At 55.4% G+C, this 21,903-nt stretch overlaps 1 protein-coding gene and 2 non-coding genes across 3 annotated transcripts; 1 reads left to right on the top strand and 2 right to left on the bottom strand.

Moving 5' to 3' along the window:
* Positions 1-1,461: 1,461 nt before the first annotated feature.
* TNFAIP6 (TNF alpha induced protein 6) lies at positions 1,462-17,752 on the bottom strand. The gene is made up of 6 exons (XM_078864823.1): positions 17,301-17,752; positions 12,892-13,029; positions 12,170-12,331; positions 11,464-11,692; positions 4,409-4,449; positions 1,462-3,612 (listed from the first exon to the last, which is right to left on the bottom strand). The coding sequence occupies exons 1-6, from the start codon at positions 17,416-17,418 to the stop codon at positions 3,206-3,208; spliced, it is 1,095 nt and encodes a 364-aa protein (XP_078720949.1). The 5' UTR covers positions 17,419-17,752; the 3' UTR covers positions 1,462-3,205.
* Positions 6,055-6,126, bottom strand: TRNAG-UCC (transfer RNA glycine (anticodon UCC)). Its single transcript has one exon. It is a non-coding gene; the product is annotated as a tRNA-Gly (tRNA).
* TRNAG-UCC (transfer RNA glycine (anticodon UCC)) lies at positions 15,052-15,123 on the top strand. The gene has a single exon. It is a non-coding gene; the product is annotated as a tRNA-Gly (tRNA).
* Positions 17,753-21,903: the final 4,151 nt, after the last annotated feature.

The raw sequence follows: 21,903 nt of genomic DNA, 5'->3' as shown, positions 1-21,903 counted from the left end.
GTGTAGGGGAGCGTGCACACAGTGCCGCCCGTGTGTAACGTGTCGAGTTGAATCGCTTAACCACTTCCATACGCGCGTGCCTTCAAGGTGCACGCCATCTCGTGATTCAATCAACAGCCCCCCACCCACTTCAGTGGCGAGGTGTATTCCGCTCAACGAGCGAGCTGAAATTCAATTACGCAACACGATGCATTCGGCGCTGTTTATAGCGCCAATAAATGTGACCGCACGCCTTGTAAGACATTCTACGGAAACGGTCGGAATAATCGCGGAGGAGGAGGCAGACTGCGAGTCAATAGGATTATAGCAACATTGGATTATATAATGAGCGAGTATTATGGATAGGCGTGCCTTGGACTCTCTGGGTTGTGCTTTCAGAGTCAGAATATAACAGAGTAATATGATGAGCTACAAAGCTTTTTTTTTGTTCACAAATGTCCAGTAGTTAATCCGTACTCCATGCCAGACGAGAAGCGTTACAGAAAGTATGGAGCGGGAAATGTCGCTCTGGCCGATTGAATTTGAGACCCTTCGCCTCACGGGGCTAAAGGACTCCCGCGTGTGCAAGGGGGGGGGGGAGAGTTAGAGGTCTGTGCGTGTGTGAAAGACCTCGTTGTGCAAAACACATTCAACCCAAGCGCCCCAAGAGGACACCTTCCCAGCACTGTAGGTGGCCATCGAGTGGAAGGAGTAAGCTGAAATGTTCACATTTGGGAAATTACCCTGGGGGGTTCATCCGGCAGTTGATGCGGAACACTGCGACCCCAAAGCCCTGCCACTGAAAAATGCTCTCTGCCTGTCGACTCTTCTCGAACTCCTGGCCACGCCAGCTGCTTTTCATTTCACGCGATTGTTCCAACGAATGAGCCGAGGCTCGTTCATGTACCGCATTGACTTAACACATTCCTGCGGAGGGAGCTGGTAGGAACGTTGGGTTGCTCGGTCAATGGCCAGGGTCAACGGCGGCGTGGTGTATTCCGCAAATATGCCCGACTGTGAGGGCGGGCACAAGCCGGCGTGAGTAGGTTTAACGTTGAGTTTTATAAGGGCACCACGGGGTGACCAGCCCCTCCCCACCCAGCCCCAAACAGCCCCTCCCCACCCAGCCCCACCTCTCCCATTTTTGGATGCACGACGGACGGACACAATCATCCTTTGTCAGCTGGTGGAACCAGGTGGTTCCTACCAGGATTACTGCCGGCTGACGACAACTTGGAACGCCGATTGGTCAATGTCTTGAGACGCATCTCCAATATCTTAAGGCAAACTACTTCGATTGCGTCTTGTTTACGCAAAATAAAAACACATTTGTGCATTAAGCAGTGGTTGGCATTGGCACGAAAAATAATCTGCGAACACTTGTCGTCAACCACCGCATTTAAATTATATATAACAGGCCACGTTTCTAGCAATATCCCTTCATACACAAGACGATAAGTGCGCCTTTTATTTTCCCTGCTGTGTGCGAGAGTTGAAATCACGCCGAGTTTAAGTGACAAACTGAATGTTTAATACGTTCGAAGTGTGTGTGTGCGGTCGTTCGTTAAGGGGCACAGTACGGGGTACATCTGCCAGTCATCTCGGTAAAGTTGGCACAGTCGGTGGTACAGCTTGTGCATCTGCCAGTCATCTCAAATCAGTGAACCCATCGCATCTGGGTCTGCCCCGTGACCTCCTGCCAGCGAGCCTCCGACACTTGACGTGGCCTCAGCGTGTACCTAGCCTGGCACAGGCGCCGTGGTGACGTCGCCGTCACCGAGTGGCGACTGGCGGGTCCTGTCGTTGATTCGAGAAGGGGCAGAGAGGCCCATGGACCCCGTCACACTCGAGCGCAGTCCGGTTCTAATCACGGGCTGGCTGAGAGAGCTCTGCGAACATGGCCATGGTCAACATGCTCCTGAACAATTAGCCGCCGGGTCGTCTAAAACATATATCAATGTCCCTGGCTTGTTCCGCACCACCGCCGTGTGCCCTCACCGCGTCAGCTGCCACGGAATGAATTCACGCAACATGCACGTAAAGAACACAAGCTGTCCATTTGTGTGTGTGTGTATAGGCTCTCACGACCGATACGATTCATAATCGGTTTCGTTTGGGTTAGGTCGTCGTGTAAATAAAATTTTTAAAAAACGGTATGTCGTAAGCCCTCCTCCACCCGACACAGCCAATTAATAATTACAAGTGTCACGTAAAATCAAGCGTGGCCAGACCCAATGCACTGCTTGACAACATTCACGTGGTGTGGGTAACGACGTGTCGCTGGATATCGCATTCAGAATCGTGATGTTAAAAGGAGCTCAGATCTCGCACCCTCGTGCATGTTGTGAGATTCCTCTCCCAACACCAACACCGCTGCTGCTCAAGCCGTCACAGATTTGGCCACGTCTGGTGCACGTGACACTTGCATTATTAATTGCCTCTGTCGGGTTGGAGAGGGTTTACGACAAACCTCTGTACACGATCAAATCCAAATGTCCAGTAGTTAAGCTACCGCTGCCTGTGTTGATGCATGCACACACACACATATATATGCATCATATGTACGCCCTTTATATGCGTATGGGTGTTTCTAAGTATTTGGATATACGTCTAATTCAGTGTGGTTTCACACGTACGAGTAGAATATAAGTGTACAGTATGTGTGTGGTTTGTATGTATGTGCAATACGCACATACCTGCACGTGTGTACTTATATGTGCATACAGTACACGCGTGTGTGTGTGTGTGCACCCTGCGCATGTTATACCTGTGTGGCTATGTGGTTACTGCAGTTTTTAAAACATTACGAATATATACAGGTACGTAGAGGAATATTTGTGTGCACCCACGTTATCGCATATTTGCATGTGCCAAATTGCTTGTGTGTATGTGTAAACTATACACGTGAACATTTGCATATGTATACACCCTTGTGTATCTGCTGATGTGTACACGTGTGTGTAGACCGCATGCAGGCACACACACGTGTGTGTGTGTAATCGTACGTGTACGTGTGTATGTATGTGTACATCTGTAACGAGAGAGACACACACACCTCCGTACGCGTCTAACGACGATTCTAAACTACCTGGCGGACAAGACACCCAACTCGACGCATTCGGCAATGACACTGTGGCCTTAAAACGGAAAAACAAGATATAATCGGCGACGTTCCGGGCAATGGGCCTTCTTCAGAGCACACGAAGAAGGATCACGAAGAACAACACTAAGCATTGCCATTGGTGCTGCTGCTACTGTTGCTGCTGTTATTGATGCTGCTGTTGTTGTTGTTGTTGATGCTGCTGCTACTGTTGCTGCTGTTGTTGTTGTTGTTGATCGTGTCTCCGCCGTAGTTGCTGCGACTCCTGTTGCTGCTACTGTCGCTGTTGTCGCCGCCACTGTTGATGTGAGCAGTGTTGTTGACGCTGCTGCTGCTATTCGACTTGTTGTTGTGCTTGTTGTTGTTGTGCTTGTTGTTGTTGTAGTCGTTGTAGTTGTGCCTGGGTTCCCACGGTGTCGGAGTGGCGCCCGGGAGCGAACTTGGCCGTGTCGGCTTCAGGACGCGGTAATGCGCCACGAAGCCGCGGTCGGTCACAGACGAATCCGATCGGAATTTGAGGGTCATCACGTTACCTGGGTGGACGGGGGGGGGGGGGCAGTGGGGGGGGAGGGGGGGGGTAGGCATGGGGCAGGGGTTGGATATCGCAGGGACATCAGAGCGCAGGTCAGGACGCCGTACCCCCGGTGATCCAGCGCCCGCTTGGGAGACGAGGGTTTGTGCATCACAGCGACTTGTGAGATGTCACACCCGCCCAGGACTGCGAGAGTCCGCGGCGTGGAGCGAATGGATTCTCGCAACCATCTGTGCGGAATTATATTTGTAGGCGCCTGTACACTCGTACGCGTGGAGTTTCTCCAGGTTACTCGGGTTTCATTCCCCCATCGAGTCAAACTCTCATTCATGGAATGAACCAAACACGCGCGCACCGAGGCGTGATTCTAAAGTCGTGTGTCTCTCCGTCTCTCTCTCCGTCTCTCTCTCTGTCTCTCTCTCCGTCTCTCTCTCTGTCTCTCTCTGTCTCTCTCTCTCGCGTTAGACGCGTGTGTTCTGTCCTTGCGGCACGATGGCAAGACGTTCAGGAGCCGAATGCCACCAACGTCGACGCCTGCTGCCGGCCACGACGAGAGGGCTTCAGGAGAGCGACAGATCGAGGCAGTTCGTGCCGTTTTGATTTCCCTCCTCCTCCGTTGAAGACGCGCAGACCTGCAGTGGTTCACGACTCCGCCCCAATAGCTTGGGCTGCATGGCCACAGTCGCACTGTGCGTGGCTTGCCTCCTGCCGGGAGTGGTTGTGCCGCTACGGGAGGTGAAGCTGCGTGATGTGGCGAGTGTACGAGCGAGTGGGGTGCGAGAGGGGGGGGGTCTTACTTGTGCTGACGATATCTTCGGGTAACTCGCTGCCACAGAACCTGCGGCGGGAGAGACGGCGGCGTGAACGTCAGCGCGCCAAGTTGGTGCGTTACCCCGCAACCTGCGATGAGCACGGGCTGGTGGCCACGTGCTCAGGCGCGAGCGAGGCTCCACCAAGACCCGCCAATCGCGACGAAGCGACTGTGACGTCACCACGCGCGCCCGTGCCAGGCGAGGTGCACTTCGAGGCCACGTGAAGCGTCGAAGGCTCGCTGACGGGAGGTGACGGGAACAAGACCCAGGTGCAATGGGTTGACTGAGTTGACTGGAAGATGCACCCACGTGTGCCCCCTACATCCACACTGCTCACGGCTCCAATTAACAGTACAGCAAATAGGTTGTCTCGTGCGTTTGATCGGATCAAGCCGGAGCTGCGCTCGATCCCAGTTGGGATCTCGGAAGCTAAGCAGGCTCCAGCCTGGACTTCGTCCGGGTGCGTGACTGGGGCTCAGCGGTAGAGGCACGTGTCGCGAATGAGTGCTCTGCTGGGATTCGAACCCCCCGGCTCCCTTCGTCGGCGGCTCGGATGCAGCCTCCGTGTCGTCATCACACGCTTGCTTACGACGCACCGGATGAGGAATTGATTATTAAAATTTAAATAAACATCCGAATTATAATGAAAACCCTCCCGCAAGAGGGGAGTCGTGGCGAGTCTTGAGACTGCGAGGAGGCTTTCTTGGCAAACCAAAAATAAATGGTGCGCTCGGCCCTCTAGGGGCCACCTGCAGGTCGCCGATCGAGAGGAAGGCGGCGTTAGTTGAACGCGCAAGTGGCTCTCCTCCTTCTGCTTAACTGGGGTGCACGCACCCCCTGGAGGTGCGAGGCATGGCCAGATGTGATTTTTTACAAGGTAAACCATCGAAACACAATTTACCCACGAGAATAATGATGATGGTGATAATGGTCAGAGACGTCTATAGGGGTGTGTGGGAGCCAGGGGGAATCGTGTGGGCCCCCCTCGCACCCCTCCACCCACGAGGCCTTCAAACTAAACCGGTAGTATTACATCCGACGTCGAAGCGCGGCCCCCCCTCCCCCAAATAAACACGGGGCCCGGGGCGGTCGCCCAGATTCGCCGTAGGCCGAGGGACGGTTCTGATATAATGAATGGTTCTTGGTGTCTGTACCCCGATAACAGCACTTGCTCCAACAGCCTGTCACAGGCTATACGGGGGGTTTTTGCCTTTTGGTATCTGTACCTCAACCCCAACCAGAAGATGGTGGTGACGTGGCTGTGAGAGACCTCTCGACTCCGTGTGTAACAAAGGGCAGAACTAAAGACACACTCTGGTTGTTGTTGTTGTTGTTGTTGGCGGTGGTGGTGGTGACGATGATAGGACCGCGATATCTGGCAGAAGGAAGGAAGCGATGGTGTGGTGTGATTCCACGAACGGAAATTTCGTTCACGACCTCTTTGACCTTTTCCTATGAGCGCAGTTCGACATGGGTTACTGGACACGTGGAGACGAACACCATTAATTATCACTATTTAAATCACAAAAAAAGTCTTATTAGTACATTCATAAAAATGATTAAAACGACACATTAGCGCGTGGGGTGAGGGAGGGTTAGTTGAAAATAAATATGTATTTAAAAATATTGTTTGCGACGGCCGGGAATCGAACCCGGGTCAACTGCTTGGAAGGCAGCTATGCTCACCACTATACCACCGTCGCGCGCGCACTCCCAAGCGCGCGCCACGCGTTCTAATTCTCGGCAGCGGAGTGGGAGAGACGGCGATGATGGAGTCACGCTGGGTGGGGTTGTTATTTTATTTCTTTAAATCGCAGTTGCTCGCCGCAGAACCCAAAAGCCGAGCGGCCAACAACAAACATTATTATTGTTAAAATAAGATTTTGGGGGGCGGGGGTGATGATGGAAGGAGGAAATTCCAAAGTGGAGTCGTGCTAGTGAAAAAGCAGAACGAGAAGTGAGGTGACCTGCAGTGTGGTGAATGTGTGGGGAGTGAGTGAATGCGTGAGTGGGTGAATGTGTGGGGAGTGAGTGAATGCGTGAGTGGGTGAATGTGTGGGGAGTGAGTGAATGCGTGAGTGGGTGAATGTGTGGGGAGTGAGTGAATGCGTGAATGTGTGGGGAGTGAGTGAATGCGTGAGTGGGTGGATGTGTGGGGAGTGAGTGAATGCGTGAGTGGGTGAATGTGTGGGGAGTGAGTGAATGCGTGAGTGGGTGAATGTGTGGGGAGTGAGTGAATGCGTGAGTGGGTGAATGTGTGGGGAGTGAGTGAATGCGTGAGTGGGTGAATGTGTGGGGAGTGAGTGAATGCGTGAGTGGGTGAATGTGTGGGGAGTGAGTGAATGCGTGAGTGGGTGAATGTGTGGGGAGTGAGTGAATGCGTGAATGTGTGGGGAGTGAGTGAATGCGTGAGTGGGTGGATGTGTGGGGAGTGAGTGAATGCGTGAGTGGGTGAATGTGTGGGGAGTGAGTGAATGCGTGAGTGGGTGAATGTGTGGGGAGTGAGTGAATGCGTGAGTGGGTGAATGTGTGGGGAGTGAGTGAATGCGTGAGTGGGTGAATGTGTGGGGAGTGAGTGAATGCGTGAGTGGGTGGATGTGTGAGTGGGTGAATGTGTGGGGAGTGAGTGAATGCGTGAGTGGGTGGATGTGTGAGTGGGTGAATGTGTGGGAGTGAGTGGATGCGTGAGTGGGTGGATGTGTGAGTGGGTGAATGTGTGGGGAGTGAGTGAATGCGTGAGTGGGTGGATGTGTGAGTGGGTGAATGTGTGGGGAATGAGTGAATGCGTGAGTGGGTGGATGTGTGAGTGGGTGAATGTGTGGGGAGTGAGTGGATGCGTGAGTGGGTGGATGTGTGAGTGGGTGAATGTGTGGGGAGTGAGTGAATGCGTGAGTGGGTGGATGTGTGAGTGGGTGAATGTGTGGGGAGTGAGTGAATGCGTGAGTGGGTGGATGTGTGAGTGGGTGAATGTGTGGGGAGTGAGTGGATGCGTGAGTGGGTGGATGTGTGAGTGGGTGAATGTGTGGGGAGTGAGTGAATGCGTGAGTGGGTGGATGTGTGAGTGGGTGAATGTGTGGGGAGTGAGTGAATGCGTGAGTGGGTGGATGTGTGAGTGGGTGAATGTGTGGGGAGTGAGTGAATGCGTGAGTGGGTGGATGTGTGAGTGGGTGAATGTGTGGGGAGTGAGTGGATGCGTGAGTGGGTGGATGTGTGAGTGGGTGGATGTGTGGGGAGTGTGTGGATGTGTGAGTGGATGTGTGAGTGAATGCGTGAGTGGGTGAATGTGTGGGGAGTGAGTGAATGCGTGAGTGGGTGGATGTGTGAGTGGGTGGATGTGTGGGGAGTGAGTGGATGTGTGAGTGGGTGTGTAGAGTGAATGCGTGAGTGGGTGGATGTGTGAGTGGGTGGATGTGTGAGTGAGTGAATGTGAGTGAGTGAATGTGTGAGTGGGTGCATGTGTGAGCGATTTAATGTGTGCGTGAGTGGGTGCATTTGTGAGTGAGTGAATGTGTGAGTGAGTGGGTGAATATGTGAGCGAGTTACTGTGTGAGTGAGTGAATGTGTGAGTGGGTTAACATGTGTGTGAGTGGGTGACTGTGTGAGTAAATGTGAGTGAGTGGATGAATGTGTGTGTGAGTGGGTGACTGTGAGCAAGTGAATATGTGAGTGAGTAAATGTGTGAGTGAGTTGGTGAATGTGTGAGTGAGTGAATGTGTGAGTGAGTGACTGAATGTGTGAATGAATGAGTGAGTTTTTGTGACATGCAGTGTGAAGGCTGTACATGCTCGTTAGGATCTCGTCGAAAGAGTCTGGAAGACCGAGTCCTCAACATGGGTGGAGAGTTGCAGACACGAGAGAGACAGGTGAACGTGCAGGGTACCCACGGCAGTAGCGATAGAAGAGTGACAGGGAGACGACTGCCTGCCGATGAGCGAGTTACTGGAGCAAATCCGTGAGTGCTGGGCCAGCAATCGCCCTGACTGCTCTACAATCTTCTTGGAATTTAAGAATAACGTCAGGGTCGCTTAAATCATTACCACTACCTTCATTGTTATAATTACATTCGTTACAGTACACACAAAGACAAAGATCCCACGTATAGCCTCAACAGACTCTTGGGGCAAGCGCTGCGAGCGAGCAGCACCTCTGAAGGGTCGGCACGGCACACGAGGGGGTGGGTGGCCAGCAGCACCACGCCTGACAGGACACCACTGCTGCCAGCACCATCACAATAGCATCGCGGTGGCTAGGAGATGTTAACTACCTCGCCTGGTATGCAGGAGATCGTGGGTTCGATTCCGAACCCTGACGCCTGCATATCGAGAGTTTGCGTGTCTATGTCTCTCTCATCACCATCGCGGTGGCTAGGAGATGTTAACTTCTTCGCCTGGTATGCAGGAGATTCGTGGGTTCGATCCCGAACCCTGACGCCTGCATATCGAGAGTTTGCGTGTCTCTCTCCCCGTGGTCGCGTAGATTTTGTCTCCGGGTCCTCCGGTTATTCCCTTCCAAATTAAAAAGCATTCGGCTGCTAGAAATTCCCACGCGACAAGCAACTTCGTTGAGCTCTCATTTGTGATCGCTTCGTCCCTTCTGACACAAATAACTACGGAGCTCAGTTGGCCGTACCAGGTAAAATAATCAAACATAGTTTAGTTTACAACCGGCCTGACTTCGTCTCTCTCTCACGACCCGCGCTCGTCACGCCGCTGTGTGGCCTTCACCACCGCAGCTCGGCGACTCCTCCTTGACGATCTCCCCACTCGTGGGAGGTGGACGCCTCATTTCCCACGCCGCGCTCCAGCGCGGCTTAGCGAGCTCCGTCACGTTTTGTTTAATTTTATTCGAGCGGCAACAACGTTTGGTTTCCGCGAATTGCGCAAATCAAATATTGGGGGGGGGGGGGGGCCCAACCTGACCCCCCCCCCACAAGCCCCGAGCTGACAATGTAGCCACTACGCCACTGAGTCCAAACGCGTGTATGTGGAACTTCTTTCGCCAACCGTGCTCATCACACAACACATCACCGCCCTTGGCGCTGCGACCTCGTGGCGGTGTCGCTGCGATGGCCACGTGGCCCCTCGCCGCCTCTTGCTGGGATCGGGGGGAACAAACTCGCGGCGTTCACCGCGAACGCGTTGGGGAGGCCGTGGCCGTTCCCTTCACGCCGCGCGAACGACGAAGCTACGCGCTCTCATCACCATCGTCACTCTCATCGCCATCGTCGCCGTTGTCGCCGCGAGCACCATCACGGTCAACATCGCCACCGCTGCCGTCATCGGCATTCGGTGGGCGTTTAAACGACCACGCGTCAACCCTTCACCTCCACCACCAGCACCACCACTGTTTGTACCACCACTGTAACTGTGAAAAAGAGCTTCATAGCTCATCGGATTCCTCCTCCTACAGTCTAAATACACATTCTGATTCTGAGTGGAATGGGAGGGGGGGGCGAATCCACCTCCTCCACCTCCACCCCTCCACCTCCTCCCCTCCACCTCCTCCCCTCCACCTCCTCCTCCTCCCCTCCACCCCTCCACCTCCTCCCCTCCACTCCACCTCCTCCCCTCCACCTCCTCCCCTCCACCTCCACCCCTCCACCTCTCCACCTCCTCCCCTCCACCTCCACCCCTCCACCTCTCCACCTCCACCCCTCCATCCCTCCACCTCCTCACCTCCTCCCCTCCACCCCTTCACCCCTCCATCCCTCCATCCCTCCACCTCCTCCACTCCACTACCTCCCCTCCACCTCCTCCTCCCCTCCACCTCCTCCCCTCCACCTCCACCTCTCCACCTCCTCCCCTCCACCTCCACCCCTCCACCTCTCCACCTCCACCCCTCCACCTCTCCTCCCCTCCACCTCCTCACCTCCTCCCCTCCACCTCCACCCCTCCATCCCTCCACCTCCTCACCTCCTCCCCTCCACCCCTTCACCCCTCCATCCCTCCACCTCCTCCCCTCCACTCCACCTCCTCCCCTCCTCCTCCCCTCCACTCCACCTCCTCCCCTCCACCTCCTCCCCTCCACCTCCACCCCTCCACCTCTCCACCTCCTCCCCTCCACCTCCACCCCTCCACCTCTCCACCTCCACCTCTCCACCTCCTCCCCTCCACCTCCCCACCTCTCCACCTCCACCCCTCCACCTCTCCACCTCCTCCCCTCCACCTCCTCACCTCCTCCCCTCCACCTCCACCCCTCCATCCCTCCACCTCCTCACCTCCTCCCCTCCACCTCCACCCCTCCATCCCTCCACCTCCTCACCTCCTCCCCTCCACCCCTTCACCCCTCCATCCCTCCACCTCCTCCCCTCCACTACCTCCCCTCCACCTCCTCCTCCTCCCCTCCACCCCTCCACCTCCTCCCCTCCCCTCCACCTCCTCCCCTCCACCTCCTCCCCTCCACCTCCACCCCTCCACCTCTCCACCTCCTCCCCTCCACCTCCACCCCTCCACCTCTCCACCTCCACCTCTCCACCTCCTCCCCTCCACCTCCACCCCTCCACCTCTCCACCTCCACCCCTCCACCTCTCCACCTCCTCCCCTCCACCTCCTCACCTCCTCCCCTCCACCTCCACCCCTCCATCCCTCCACCTCCTCACCTCCTCCCCTCCACCTCCACCCCTCCATCCCTCCACCTCCTCACCTCCTCCCCTCCACCCCTTCACCCCTCCATCCCTCCACCTCCTCCCCTCCACTACCTCCCCTCCACCTCCTCCTCCTCCCCTCCACCCCTCCACCTCCTCCCCTCCCCTCCACCTCCTCCCCTCCACCTCCTCCCCTCCACCTCCACCCCTCCACCTCTCCACCTCCTCCCCTCCCTCTCCTGCCTCCAGCGTCCCGTGGCGGCGCCCACCGTGTGAAACGGCAAATGTGGCACGCTCACACCGCACCACACCCGCACCCGCACCACACCGCACCGCACTCGCACCACACCGCACCACACCGCACCGCACCCGCACCGCACCGCACCACACCACACCGCACCGCACCACACCGCACCTGCACCTGCATCACATCACATCATACCGCACCGCACCGCACCTGCCCACGAGCCCCGAGACGTCGTCGTAGCTGTCGTAGACCTCGAGGAAGTCGGCGAGACACGCCACGGCGTCCTCCTCCACGCTGAAGTCGCTGAACGAGATGACCACGCGGCTGCCGTAGGGCACGCGGATGTGCCAGTAGCAGATGCTCCTGTCACGGTAGGCCGGGTAGTCGGGTGACGTGAAGTCCCTCTGCTCCTCCGTGAAGATGCCCCCGCACTGCTTGCCTGGTGGCGATCGAAGACGCGTTTGCCCGCAAACTCAGGTTCGATCGCGAGCCCGTGCGCGCACACACGCACACGCACCGCACGCGATCGGATTAGAGGCAAATCGTGTTTTTGCTGCCGATTGTTGTGAAGCAGACACACGAAAATATAAAAGTGAAAGACGGACGAAGAGAGGAGCGGGGACGAACGAACGAACGCGGAGCAGAGAATCGCGTCTTGGAGGCGGACACAGAACACCGGGGAATGAATGAACGATTCGTAGAGTGCATCGTGGCGGTGGTGGTGGCGACCCGCTCACGGCCAACACCGGTGACGATTATTTGAACCGGTGCTGGGCCTCCCCTCGGTTGTCTCAGTCTCAAATGAGTACCCGGTGCGGTGTGTAAACATCGCCGCTGGGGAAACAAAGGCGGCCGGGCGTGGTGCTGCCCCCAAGAGTCCGCCAAGGCTGCACGGGGCAGCTTTGTCCCTGTTTACCCTTGGGGTTGAAGCAGTAGGCGTCCCACCGCTCCTCCTTGTCGATGCGAACGCCGTACTCGACGACGCCCTTGACGCCGAATCCGCAGTTGTGGCTGGGCTTCACGATGGGGTAGCCCACGCGGGACCCCGCCAGCCAGCCTGCCACACAGTTGTGCAGGCCTGGCAGAGAGAGAGAGAGACACACACACAAGTCTCCTCTTCTACACAACGCGATTATGAACTAAAGCTATTTTTTGTTATTTTACCAGGTAAGCCCCCCCCCGCCACTGAGCTGCTACGTCGCTCTCTTTCCAGCAGCGATCTGGCTCGCACGAGTGATGGATCATCATCATCAACACGTGGCAATGTTATAGCAGCAGCCAAACAGCTCTGAACGCGTTGGTGTTGATTCTGAATGTGGAGGGGGGGAGGGGGGGACCGGAGGACCCGGAGAAAAATCCACGCGACCACGGGGAGGGAGACGCCGCGAACTCCAAATACACAGCAGCAGGCGTCAGGGTCAAACGCATAGTATGGAAGTCAGAGTATGATGATGATGATGAGTGGCACGTGTTATGATCGACGTGATGGTGACGAGCGGTGACAGATTTATCTATGGTTGTGATGATGACGGGTGGTGTGACGAGTGTTGTTGTGACGAGTGTTGTTGTTGTGACGAGTGGTGTTGTTGTGACGAGTGTTGTTGTTGTGACGAGTGTTTTTGGTGTGACGCGTCTCACCGGCCCTCTGCGCCGTGCGGAGCTGCTCCAGCGTGGCTAGGTCCCCGCCCTCGAAGCGGCAGACGGCGCGCGCCTCGCGGAACGAGAGGCGGTAGCGGCCCTGCCGCGCCTCGCGGTGGTAAACACCCGCAGCGCTCTCTGCCAAGGGGACACCACGGGGGTCACCACGGGGGTCACGGGGGTCACGCCACGAGGGTCACGGGGAGACATCACGGGGTTCACGGGGAGACACCACGGAGGTCACGGGGAGACACCACGGGGTCACGGGGGACACTACGGGGTCACGGGGAGACACCACGGAGGTCACGGGGAAACACCACGGGGTTCACGGGGAGACACCACGGAGGTCACGGGGACACACCACGGAGGTCACGGGGAGACACCACGGGGTCACACCACCGAGGTCGCGGGGGGACACCACGGAGGTTACGGGGAGACACCACGGGGTCACACCACGGAGGTCGCGAAGGGACACCACGGGGGTCACGGGGGGACACCACGGGGTCACACCACCGAGGTCGCGAAGGGACACCACGGGGGTCACGGGGGGACACCACGGGGTCACACCACCGAGGTCACGGGGAAACACCACGGGGTTCACGGGGAGACACCACGGAGGTCACGGGGACACACCACGGAGGTCACGAGGAGACACCACGGGGTCACACCACCGAGGTCGCGGGGGGACACCACGGAGGTCACGGGGAGACACCACGGGGTCACACCACGGAGGTCGCGAAGGGACACCACGGGGGGACACCACGGGGTCACACCACCGAGGTCACGGGGGGACACCACAGGGGTCACGGGGGGACACCACGGAGGCCACGGGGGGACACCACGGAGGTCACGGGGAGACACCACGGGGTCACACCACGGAGGTCGCGGGGTCACACCACGGGGGTCACGGGGGACACTACGAGGGTCACGGGGGGACACCACGGTGGGAGGAGGGGGGGTGCTGCAGCGGTCAGAGATGGAGAGGTCACTCTAGACTACAAACTCATCTATTTTTGTATTTTACCAGGTGAAGCCCACTGAGCTGTGTAGCTCTTTTTCAAATGCTACCTGGGCACAAACGATAGCACAACGAAGTGGCTTATCACGTGGAAATGTATAGCAGCCAAATACTCTGAACGCGTGACGTTGATTCTAAATGTGGAGGGAGAAACCGGAGGTCCCGGAGAAAAATCCACGCGACCACGGCAAGAGCGAGAGACACCGCAAACTCCAAATATACAGCAGCAGCAGCAGTCGTCAGGGTCGGGATCGAACCACGACCTCCTGTACACCAGGCGAGGTAGTTAACATCTCCTAGCCGCCGTGGTGTGGGGTAGGGGAGTAGGGTGGGGTCGATTATGGAGAGGTCAACTCTCCCTCTTTTGTACGGCCCATGTGGACGCAGAGCAGCAACGCAGCTTCACATTGAGGCGAGCAAGCCGGACAACCGCGTCACGAGCAGCGGAGGTCACTGGTGATGGACCAATGATGAAAGCGCGTTGCAGATGGAAGGGGTCACTGATAATGGGGCTTCACTGACAGAGGTCATTGATGCAAGCGGTCACTAATAGGGGTTAGTCATCGAAGGGGGTCACTGCTATGGGTCAACACTAGGGGTCAATGTTAGGGGTCAATGATAGGGGTCGATGCTGGAAGCGGTCACTCATCATCATCTGTGAACTCTGTCCTCCCTCTCTGATTCGCTTTAATTCCTCAAGCACCCATCTGAAGCGATCACATTTGCATGAAGCGCTGTGATTCATCGTCTAACGCTGAATTAGATCAATCTCAGTTGGGCATTCATCTCTCACACTATGATCTGAAGGCAACGGGTTCTGTACTCGTTCCATCGTAAATGTTATTTTCCCCCATTCAAAGCAGTGTTTTATATTTTTTAAAAACACAGCCTGAATTTGTCATCTGTTTCACTTTGAAATTCCCTCGTCCCATCATGGTCTACCCCCCTCCCTCCAATTCTTATTTTAACAATAATAACAACCTTGTTTGTTGTTGGCCGCTCGGCTTTTTGGGTTCTGCGGCGAGCAACTGCGATTTAAAGAAATAAACGAACAACCCCACCCAGCGTGACTCCATCATCGCCGTCTCTCCCACTCCGCTGCCGAGAATTAGAACGCGTGGCGCGCGCTTGGGAGTGCGCGCGCGACGGTGGTATAGTGGTGAGCATAGCTGCCTTCCAAGCAGTTGACCCGGGTTCGATTCCCGGCCGTCGCAAGCGATTACTTTTACATTTTATTTTCCTCTCTCACAGACGTCAGTTTGCCGATCACATTTGGCGCGTGTTTTTTTTTTAAGCGATACGGTTATTAAGACGCGCGCGCCGGAAAACGCGTTTTCATTTGGATGGCGCTCCAGCGGTCCACGTTGTCCTGCGCCCTCGGAGCGGCGAAGGCGGTCCGGAGGGGCGCGGTGCGCTCCCTACTGACAGCGATGCGAAAATGCACGTCCCATGGCAGGTCAAGTGGAAGGGGACTCAACCGTTCAGATTAAATGTTGGGATTCAATGTCACCCCACCTCCACCTCATCCTCCTCCACCCGCCGTCATAAAAATACCACTGCTGATGTCAAACAAAACCGTACAATGCGGTCACGATCCCTGGACGGGTGATGATGATGATGACGGTGGCTATGACATCGATGCTGCAGCTGCTGTTGCTTCTGCGGAAGCTGCTGCTGATGATGTTGACGACGATGATGATGATTGTGTCGATCCCTCAAGGTAGATGAGATACGTTCAGCTCGTGACAAACTCACAACCTCCCTTCTGCTGGTCGCCATGATGAGCGACCCGGCTCTGTTGTGTTAGCGCAGCCACAAGCCCTTTGTCAATCCACTGCTGGGCCATACTTCACCACTTCGGTCATTGCGGACAGGGAAGAGAGTTCCAAGGAACCGGTTCAACAAGATACCACTCGCTCCTGGCGTTGTTACACGTGCGGCGGGGTGGGGGGGTGATCGAACTCAGGTAGCCGGGTTCACAGCGCTAATCACAGCACCAACCGCTCCACCGGCCAGTCGCTGTTAAGCATCGCGTGGATGAGGCGGCGGGTCAATGAAGACGAAGTGTCTGCTGCTGATGCTGCTGATGCTGCTGCTGATGATGCTGCTGATGCTACTGATGCTGCTGCTGATGCTGCTGCTGATGCTGCTGATGCTGCTAGTGCTGGCCAAGCACACATCGCAAAGACAGCTCAACAAATGTGGCGATAAGGGACGTTTCGAGCGATGACCCTTCTCCATGGCACCACAAATATATGAAGTGGACACGAGTTGGGGACTGCACTTTACGCCATGAGGTGGACCTGTTAAGAATGAGAGTTTATGATATAAAAAGTTTCACGATGACCAGTTTGTTGCTTTAATTGGCACGTGGATTTTAACCTATTACGGAATAACACCCCGGGTTGCGTCGGGGATGCCTTTCTGAAAGGTTCGACGGCGAACGTCGAAACGACGTCAATCGAAGCGATGCACGGCGGGTGAGCGGATGGAGACGGAGGCTGAGAGGCGGCGGATAGCGAGAAAAGGCGTAAGTGTGGTGGGTGAAAGTGTGGGCACTCACACAACGTGTATTGTTGTAAAATGTGTCCGACCAGCGTGGACAAGTAGGCCAAAATACCCCTCGAGAGGAGGCTCTCCCAGCCTCCCTCTCGTGGAGGCTCTTCCGGCAGCAGCGCCGTGAGTGACACATTTGCAGAGCTGCGCCTTTGACCTCTTACAGCGAATCTGTCAATGCCCACCGCTGGATCGAAGCCTCCGCACATCCTGCGGTGTCGCGGTGGTGGTGGTGGTGGGGTTGACCATACTTCACCACGCTGGTCGACGAGGTTTGGTGAAGGCAGGGAGCATAGACGTGGGCACCACAGTACTGTACAACAATGGAGAGATTGTGCTGCAGTGGCGACGCAACGAAGCACGTACCAGGTGGGAACACGGAACGGACGTTGAAAAGTCGTCTCGGGTGCGATGCAATTTTAAAAACCGAGCCGTGGCGTTTAAACGAGTTGGGACTTTACCCGTGGCGAACTGCTCAATATCTCTCTGTCTATCTCTGTATGTCTCTCTCTCTGTGTCTCTCTCTCTCTGTATGTCTCTGTGTCTCTCTCTCTCTCTGTATGTCTCTGTGTGTCTCTCTCTCTGTCTCTATCTGTGTCTCTCTCTGTCTCTATCTGTGTCTCTCTGTGTCTCTCTCTCTGTGCCTCTCTCTGTATGTCTCTCTCTCTCTGTCTCACTCTGTCTTTCTCTGTGTCTCTCTCTCTCTCTGTCTCTCTCTGTGTCTCTCTCTGTCTCTCTCTGTGCCTCTCCCTCTCTTAGTCTCTGTCTCTGTTTCTCTCTCTCTTAGTCTCTCTGTCTCTCTGTGTCTCTCTCTCTGTGTCTCTCGCGTACTCACCGAGCCAGATGGAGTTGTGCCAGATCCCGTTCCTGAACCCCCACGCGTCCCCGTGGCGGGGCTCGCAGACGAGGAGGAGGACGGTGACCACCGACGGCACGAGCGCGGGGCTCCGCATAGCTCCGCGAGTTCCGCGACTACCCGAGTTGTTCCGCGAGTTGTTCCTCGAGTCTCCGAGTTGTTCCGCGAGTGACCCCGAGTCTCGCGATCCGTGTCGTTGACAGAGACCGGCGCAAGACGTGAATGGGGTTGTTGTTGTTGTTGTTGTTGTTTATAGAAATACAAATAATAATTTGATGATAAGAATGCGTAATCTCGCTTGCGGGTGTGTGACTGCTTGAGTTGGCGAGTCGGCGTGCCTGGCCGTGCGTGTGGTGCCGCGAGGGGGCTGTCTGTCGGCTGGGGAGGGGGTCGCCGTCTCTCGCTCGCTCTCCGTGTGCGTCACCGGGACTCTGCTCGTTGCAGGATGCTTAGAGTGCGGGTTGTTTCTCCTCGTTTATAAAGCGACCCCCCTCCAACCCCTCCACCCCACTCCCCTCTTACTCCCCCTACTCCTCCTCCTAACTCCCCCGTTTTCTCTCAGGACTCCTTCCACACCACCACCACCCCTCCTGCTGCTGCTGACGGAGTCACCCACAGCGCTCCCCACGTCCCGCCATCACGAGCACTGCCATGCATCAACTTACACAGCCCGCATCGATGCCGCACGCGTTCGTCAATAACACTGCCTTAGAGTGGCTGCAACATGTGTATGATAGGCGACGGTTCGGGCAATGATCCTTTTTTATAGCCCATAACAATCACCGACACCTTCCCCCACACTGGCTACGACAATATCTCTCCTTCATCAGCATCATAGCCATGAGCACCACCACCATCACCACTACCAAATTACACTCCACAACAACACCACCATCACCACTACCAAATTACACTCCACAACAACACCACCATCACCACTACCAAATTACACTCCACAACAACACCACCATTATCTCTGCGCTACGCTGTACCACACGTGTCAACACAACCCCCACCCATCACCACCATCACCCCAATGATTACTATCATCATCATCTCGCCACCCTTCACCACACCTCCACACAGCACATCACCAGCGCCACCACCACGTCAACCACCACCACGTCAACCACCACCACCACCACGTCTACCACCACCACCACGTCTACCACCACCCACCCTCCCCTGCACCGTCCCGTGGGTAGAGTCGCACCTCCCCCTTCCACCCCCCAAATAACAGCTTCCAGACGCAGACCCCGCGGCACTCAAACACAACTTCGTTAGAGAGACGGAGGAGAGAGGTTGGTGCAGGGTGGAGGTCGAGGAGAGATGAGGGTGGTGGGGGTGGAGAGACGAGGTGGTGGTGGTGGAGAGACGAGGGTAGTGGTGGTGGTGGTGGAGAGACGAGGGTAGTGGTGGTGGTGGAGAGACGAGGTGGTGGTGTAGAGACGAGGTGGTGGTGGAAGAGAGACAAGGGTGGTGGTGGTGGAGGAGAGGCAAGGGTGGTGGTGGGGGTGGGTGGGTGGGAGCGAGCGAGCGGAGGAGACGGGAGAAGGGTGGATTGAGCTTGTAAACGTGGTGGTGGTTGTTGTTGTTGATGGTGGTGGTGATGGTCGTGGTGGTAGAGTTGTTATGAAGCAGGTACATTTGATGGTGGCGGTGGTGTGGGTGGTAATAGCAGAAAATAGTGGTGGTGGAATTTCTAATATATAATTTATATTAATGTATAATTGTAAAATGCACAGTATGAATTCACTCTCAACGAGAGAGGAACCACAGACAAGTAACAAGGCAGCCACACGGTGAACCGGCGACAACAATTTCCCAAGCTCTGCGGTTCTCTATATATGAAGGTGTTATCGGCCAATCCAATGGGTCTTTAAATGTGGGTGGAAACTGGAGCGACCGGAGAAAACGCACGCGTGCGAGGGAGCGCCACTCTATCCCATGCAGACTGAACAGGTGAGGTCTACATTTGCCGTGCCGCCTTAAGCCCTCTGTACCAGCGTGGACGGCACCTTCGTGTTCACCTTCTGAAGTGCTCGCTCGTCGCCGTGGCGTGCGCGATGACCACAACCACCACGTGACTTTTCTTTTGTGTTGTGCGCGGTGCTTTTAGCGCCACAGCGCATGGATTTGTAGCGTTTATTTTCATTTGTTTACTGGTAACTTTGTGTATTTCATATCGAAATCGCCTCCAGTGCTTTTGCTGCTGGCGGCAATAAAAGTTGTTTAAAAGTCAAAAAAAGTCTCCTGGCAAGCCAGGGCAGGCCAACCTTCTGGATGCCCACGGAAAGGGAGTTTCACCACACTCACAGAATTAAGAATGTAAGTGTGGTGGCGGTGGTGGGCGGGGGAGGTGATGGTCGTCGTAGTGGTGGTGATGGTGAAGGGTCGTGGTGGTTGTGATGATGGTGATGGTGGCGGTTTAAGAATAAAGTTGATGTATCGTTTAAAAAAATATTTTCATCATAATTATATTTTTCCATTGCTCGAGTTATTTTAAAACTGGCCACCACCACTGCATGCTGTTTTATGATACACTGAATGTTGAAACCACTCCTTGCTTACAAAGCATTCATTCAAGCAAGCCAGACTGCTGATGAGACACTGGAATGTCAAAACCAGTCCAGAATTTCGCTTGAGTTCAACGAAATACTGTTGAAATGATGCTCTTCAGGAGGCCGTGTGGCTGATGTGATGTGTACAAAAATAGTTTTTTATTTTTTGGTTTTGTGAAGAAATAATTGAGGACGCCAATTGCTTGCTAATTTATTTTGTAATGATAATGATGTTGTTGGGTATTATATCATAATATAATGGGATAGACCAACTATTGTTTTTGGCCTCAGTTCGGAACTTTACTGGAGTACAAAAAAAAAATCACCCCTCGCGTGAAAGCCCCAGATGATGACTCAACTTTGGGGCCACACAACTGTGCCAATTTCACCCAATTGTGACTGGTGAGGGCGGGCAGAAATTGAGGAAATCTGCAGCAGCTGCCCAACGTTTCGCACGAATTGAAAGAGGGGGAAAAATAAAATCGTAAGGGTGGATTGTTACACTCGCGTACGCAACAAAGCGCACACTTTTGAAAGAAGAATAAAACAGAGCACCCCGGATTTTGTGGATAAAGAAACAAACACAGATCTCGCTCGCCATAGCTGGCTGTGTGTTAGTGTGTGTGGATGTGTGTTGGTGTGTGTGGCTGTGTGTTGGTGTGTGTGGCTGTGTGTTCGTGTGTGTGTTGGTGTGGGGGTCGCTGGTGTCACGGTTGAGCGCGTTGCCCTACGAGTTCGATTCCCGCTCACGGCCAACACCAGTGACCATTATCTGTTAGTCCTGGGCTTCGCCTAGGTCGACTCAGCCTCAAATGAGTACCTGGTCCGATGTATAAACATCGCCACCGGGGAGACAAAGGCGGTCGGGCGTGGTGCTGGCCACCCACCCCTCGTGTGCTGTGCAGGCCGTAATGTGTTCTCTAACTGCACTTGCCCCAACAGCATGTTAAATGCTACACGGGGGATCTTTGTCCTTGTGAAGACGCAGTATGTAAGCACAATTGCGAGTGGAAACGTAGGGGAGCGGTGGCGCAGTGGTTAGCACACTGCACTTAAAAATTCGACGGCTCGGCAATGTGTGAGGGTTTTTTTTTTATGTTTGTCGTCTTTTGTGCCCCCCGCCCCAACCCCCTGCCCCCCCACCCCCCCCGCCCCCCACCCCCCGGTCCCCCCCGGTCCCCCCCCCCAGCCCCCCCGCCGCGTGTCTAAACGCAACACATGTGGGCACAGCCGAAGGCGGTCGTCAAAGTTGCTGCACAGCATTTGTTTCTATAAAGCTGCTGGGTTGGAGGGGGCGGGGGGGTATTAGAGAGAGTGAGCCGCTCAGTAGCAAGAGTCTGAGTTCAACCCTTGGGCAGGATTGGACTGGCCGACTGGCACCTTCAAAGACAAAGATCGGCCGCCTATTGCCTGAACAGACTGTTGGAGCAAGCGCTGTGAGCGAGTCGCAGCACCAATGAAGGCCGGCACGGCACGCAAGGGTGTGGGTGGCCAACACCACGCCCGGCCGCCTTTGTCTCCCCAGTGGCGACGTTGACACACCGCACCGGGTGCTCGTTTGAGGCCCAAGCCCATCCACCAAAACACAACTGACGCTATTGACGGCGCGACTACATCGAGACCAACGCTGATGATGAATTCACTAAAAGTCGAAAACGTCGCACGGTGCGATTTTTGTTAAACCGTTAAAGCTGCTGATGGAAGAAAAGAAAGACATTCCCAGAGCGCCTTGTGACCGATGGGGTCTTGTGTAAGAGAACACTTCAACACGTGTTTATATACAAGATGCATGTGTGGGGAGGTGTACTGTCAGATATGTATTGTAATGCACACATCCGTCTCGTGCCCACGCGGTGCTCGTAGCAAGCGGCATGTGTTTCACGTTGTGCATTTGCGGGGGGGGGGGGGGTTGTCGCCGTAACAATGGGGGCTCAAGTACCCCGCTGCGCACATTCGAATATTTTTTTCTACTGCACGGTGTCCATGCCGCCGCCCCATCGCACTGGAAACACTTTGGGGGG

The sequence above is a fragment of the Lampetra fluviatilis genome, chromosome 2 (genome assembly GCF_964198595.1).
Source record: "Lampetra fluviatilis chromosome 2, kcLamFluv1.1, whole genome shotgun sequence".
Taxonomy (NCBI): Eukaryota; Metazoa; Chordata; class Hyperoartia; order Petromyzontiformes; family Petromyzontidae; genus Lampetra; species Lampetra fluviatilis.
The sequence above is the reverse complement of the archived record's forward strand: the minus strand, read 5'-3'. Positions and strand labels throughout refer to the sequence as shown.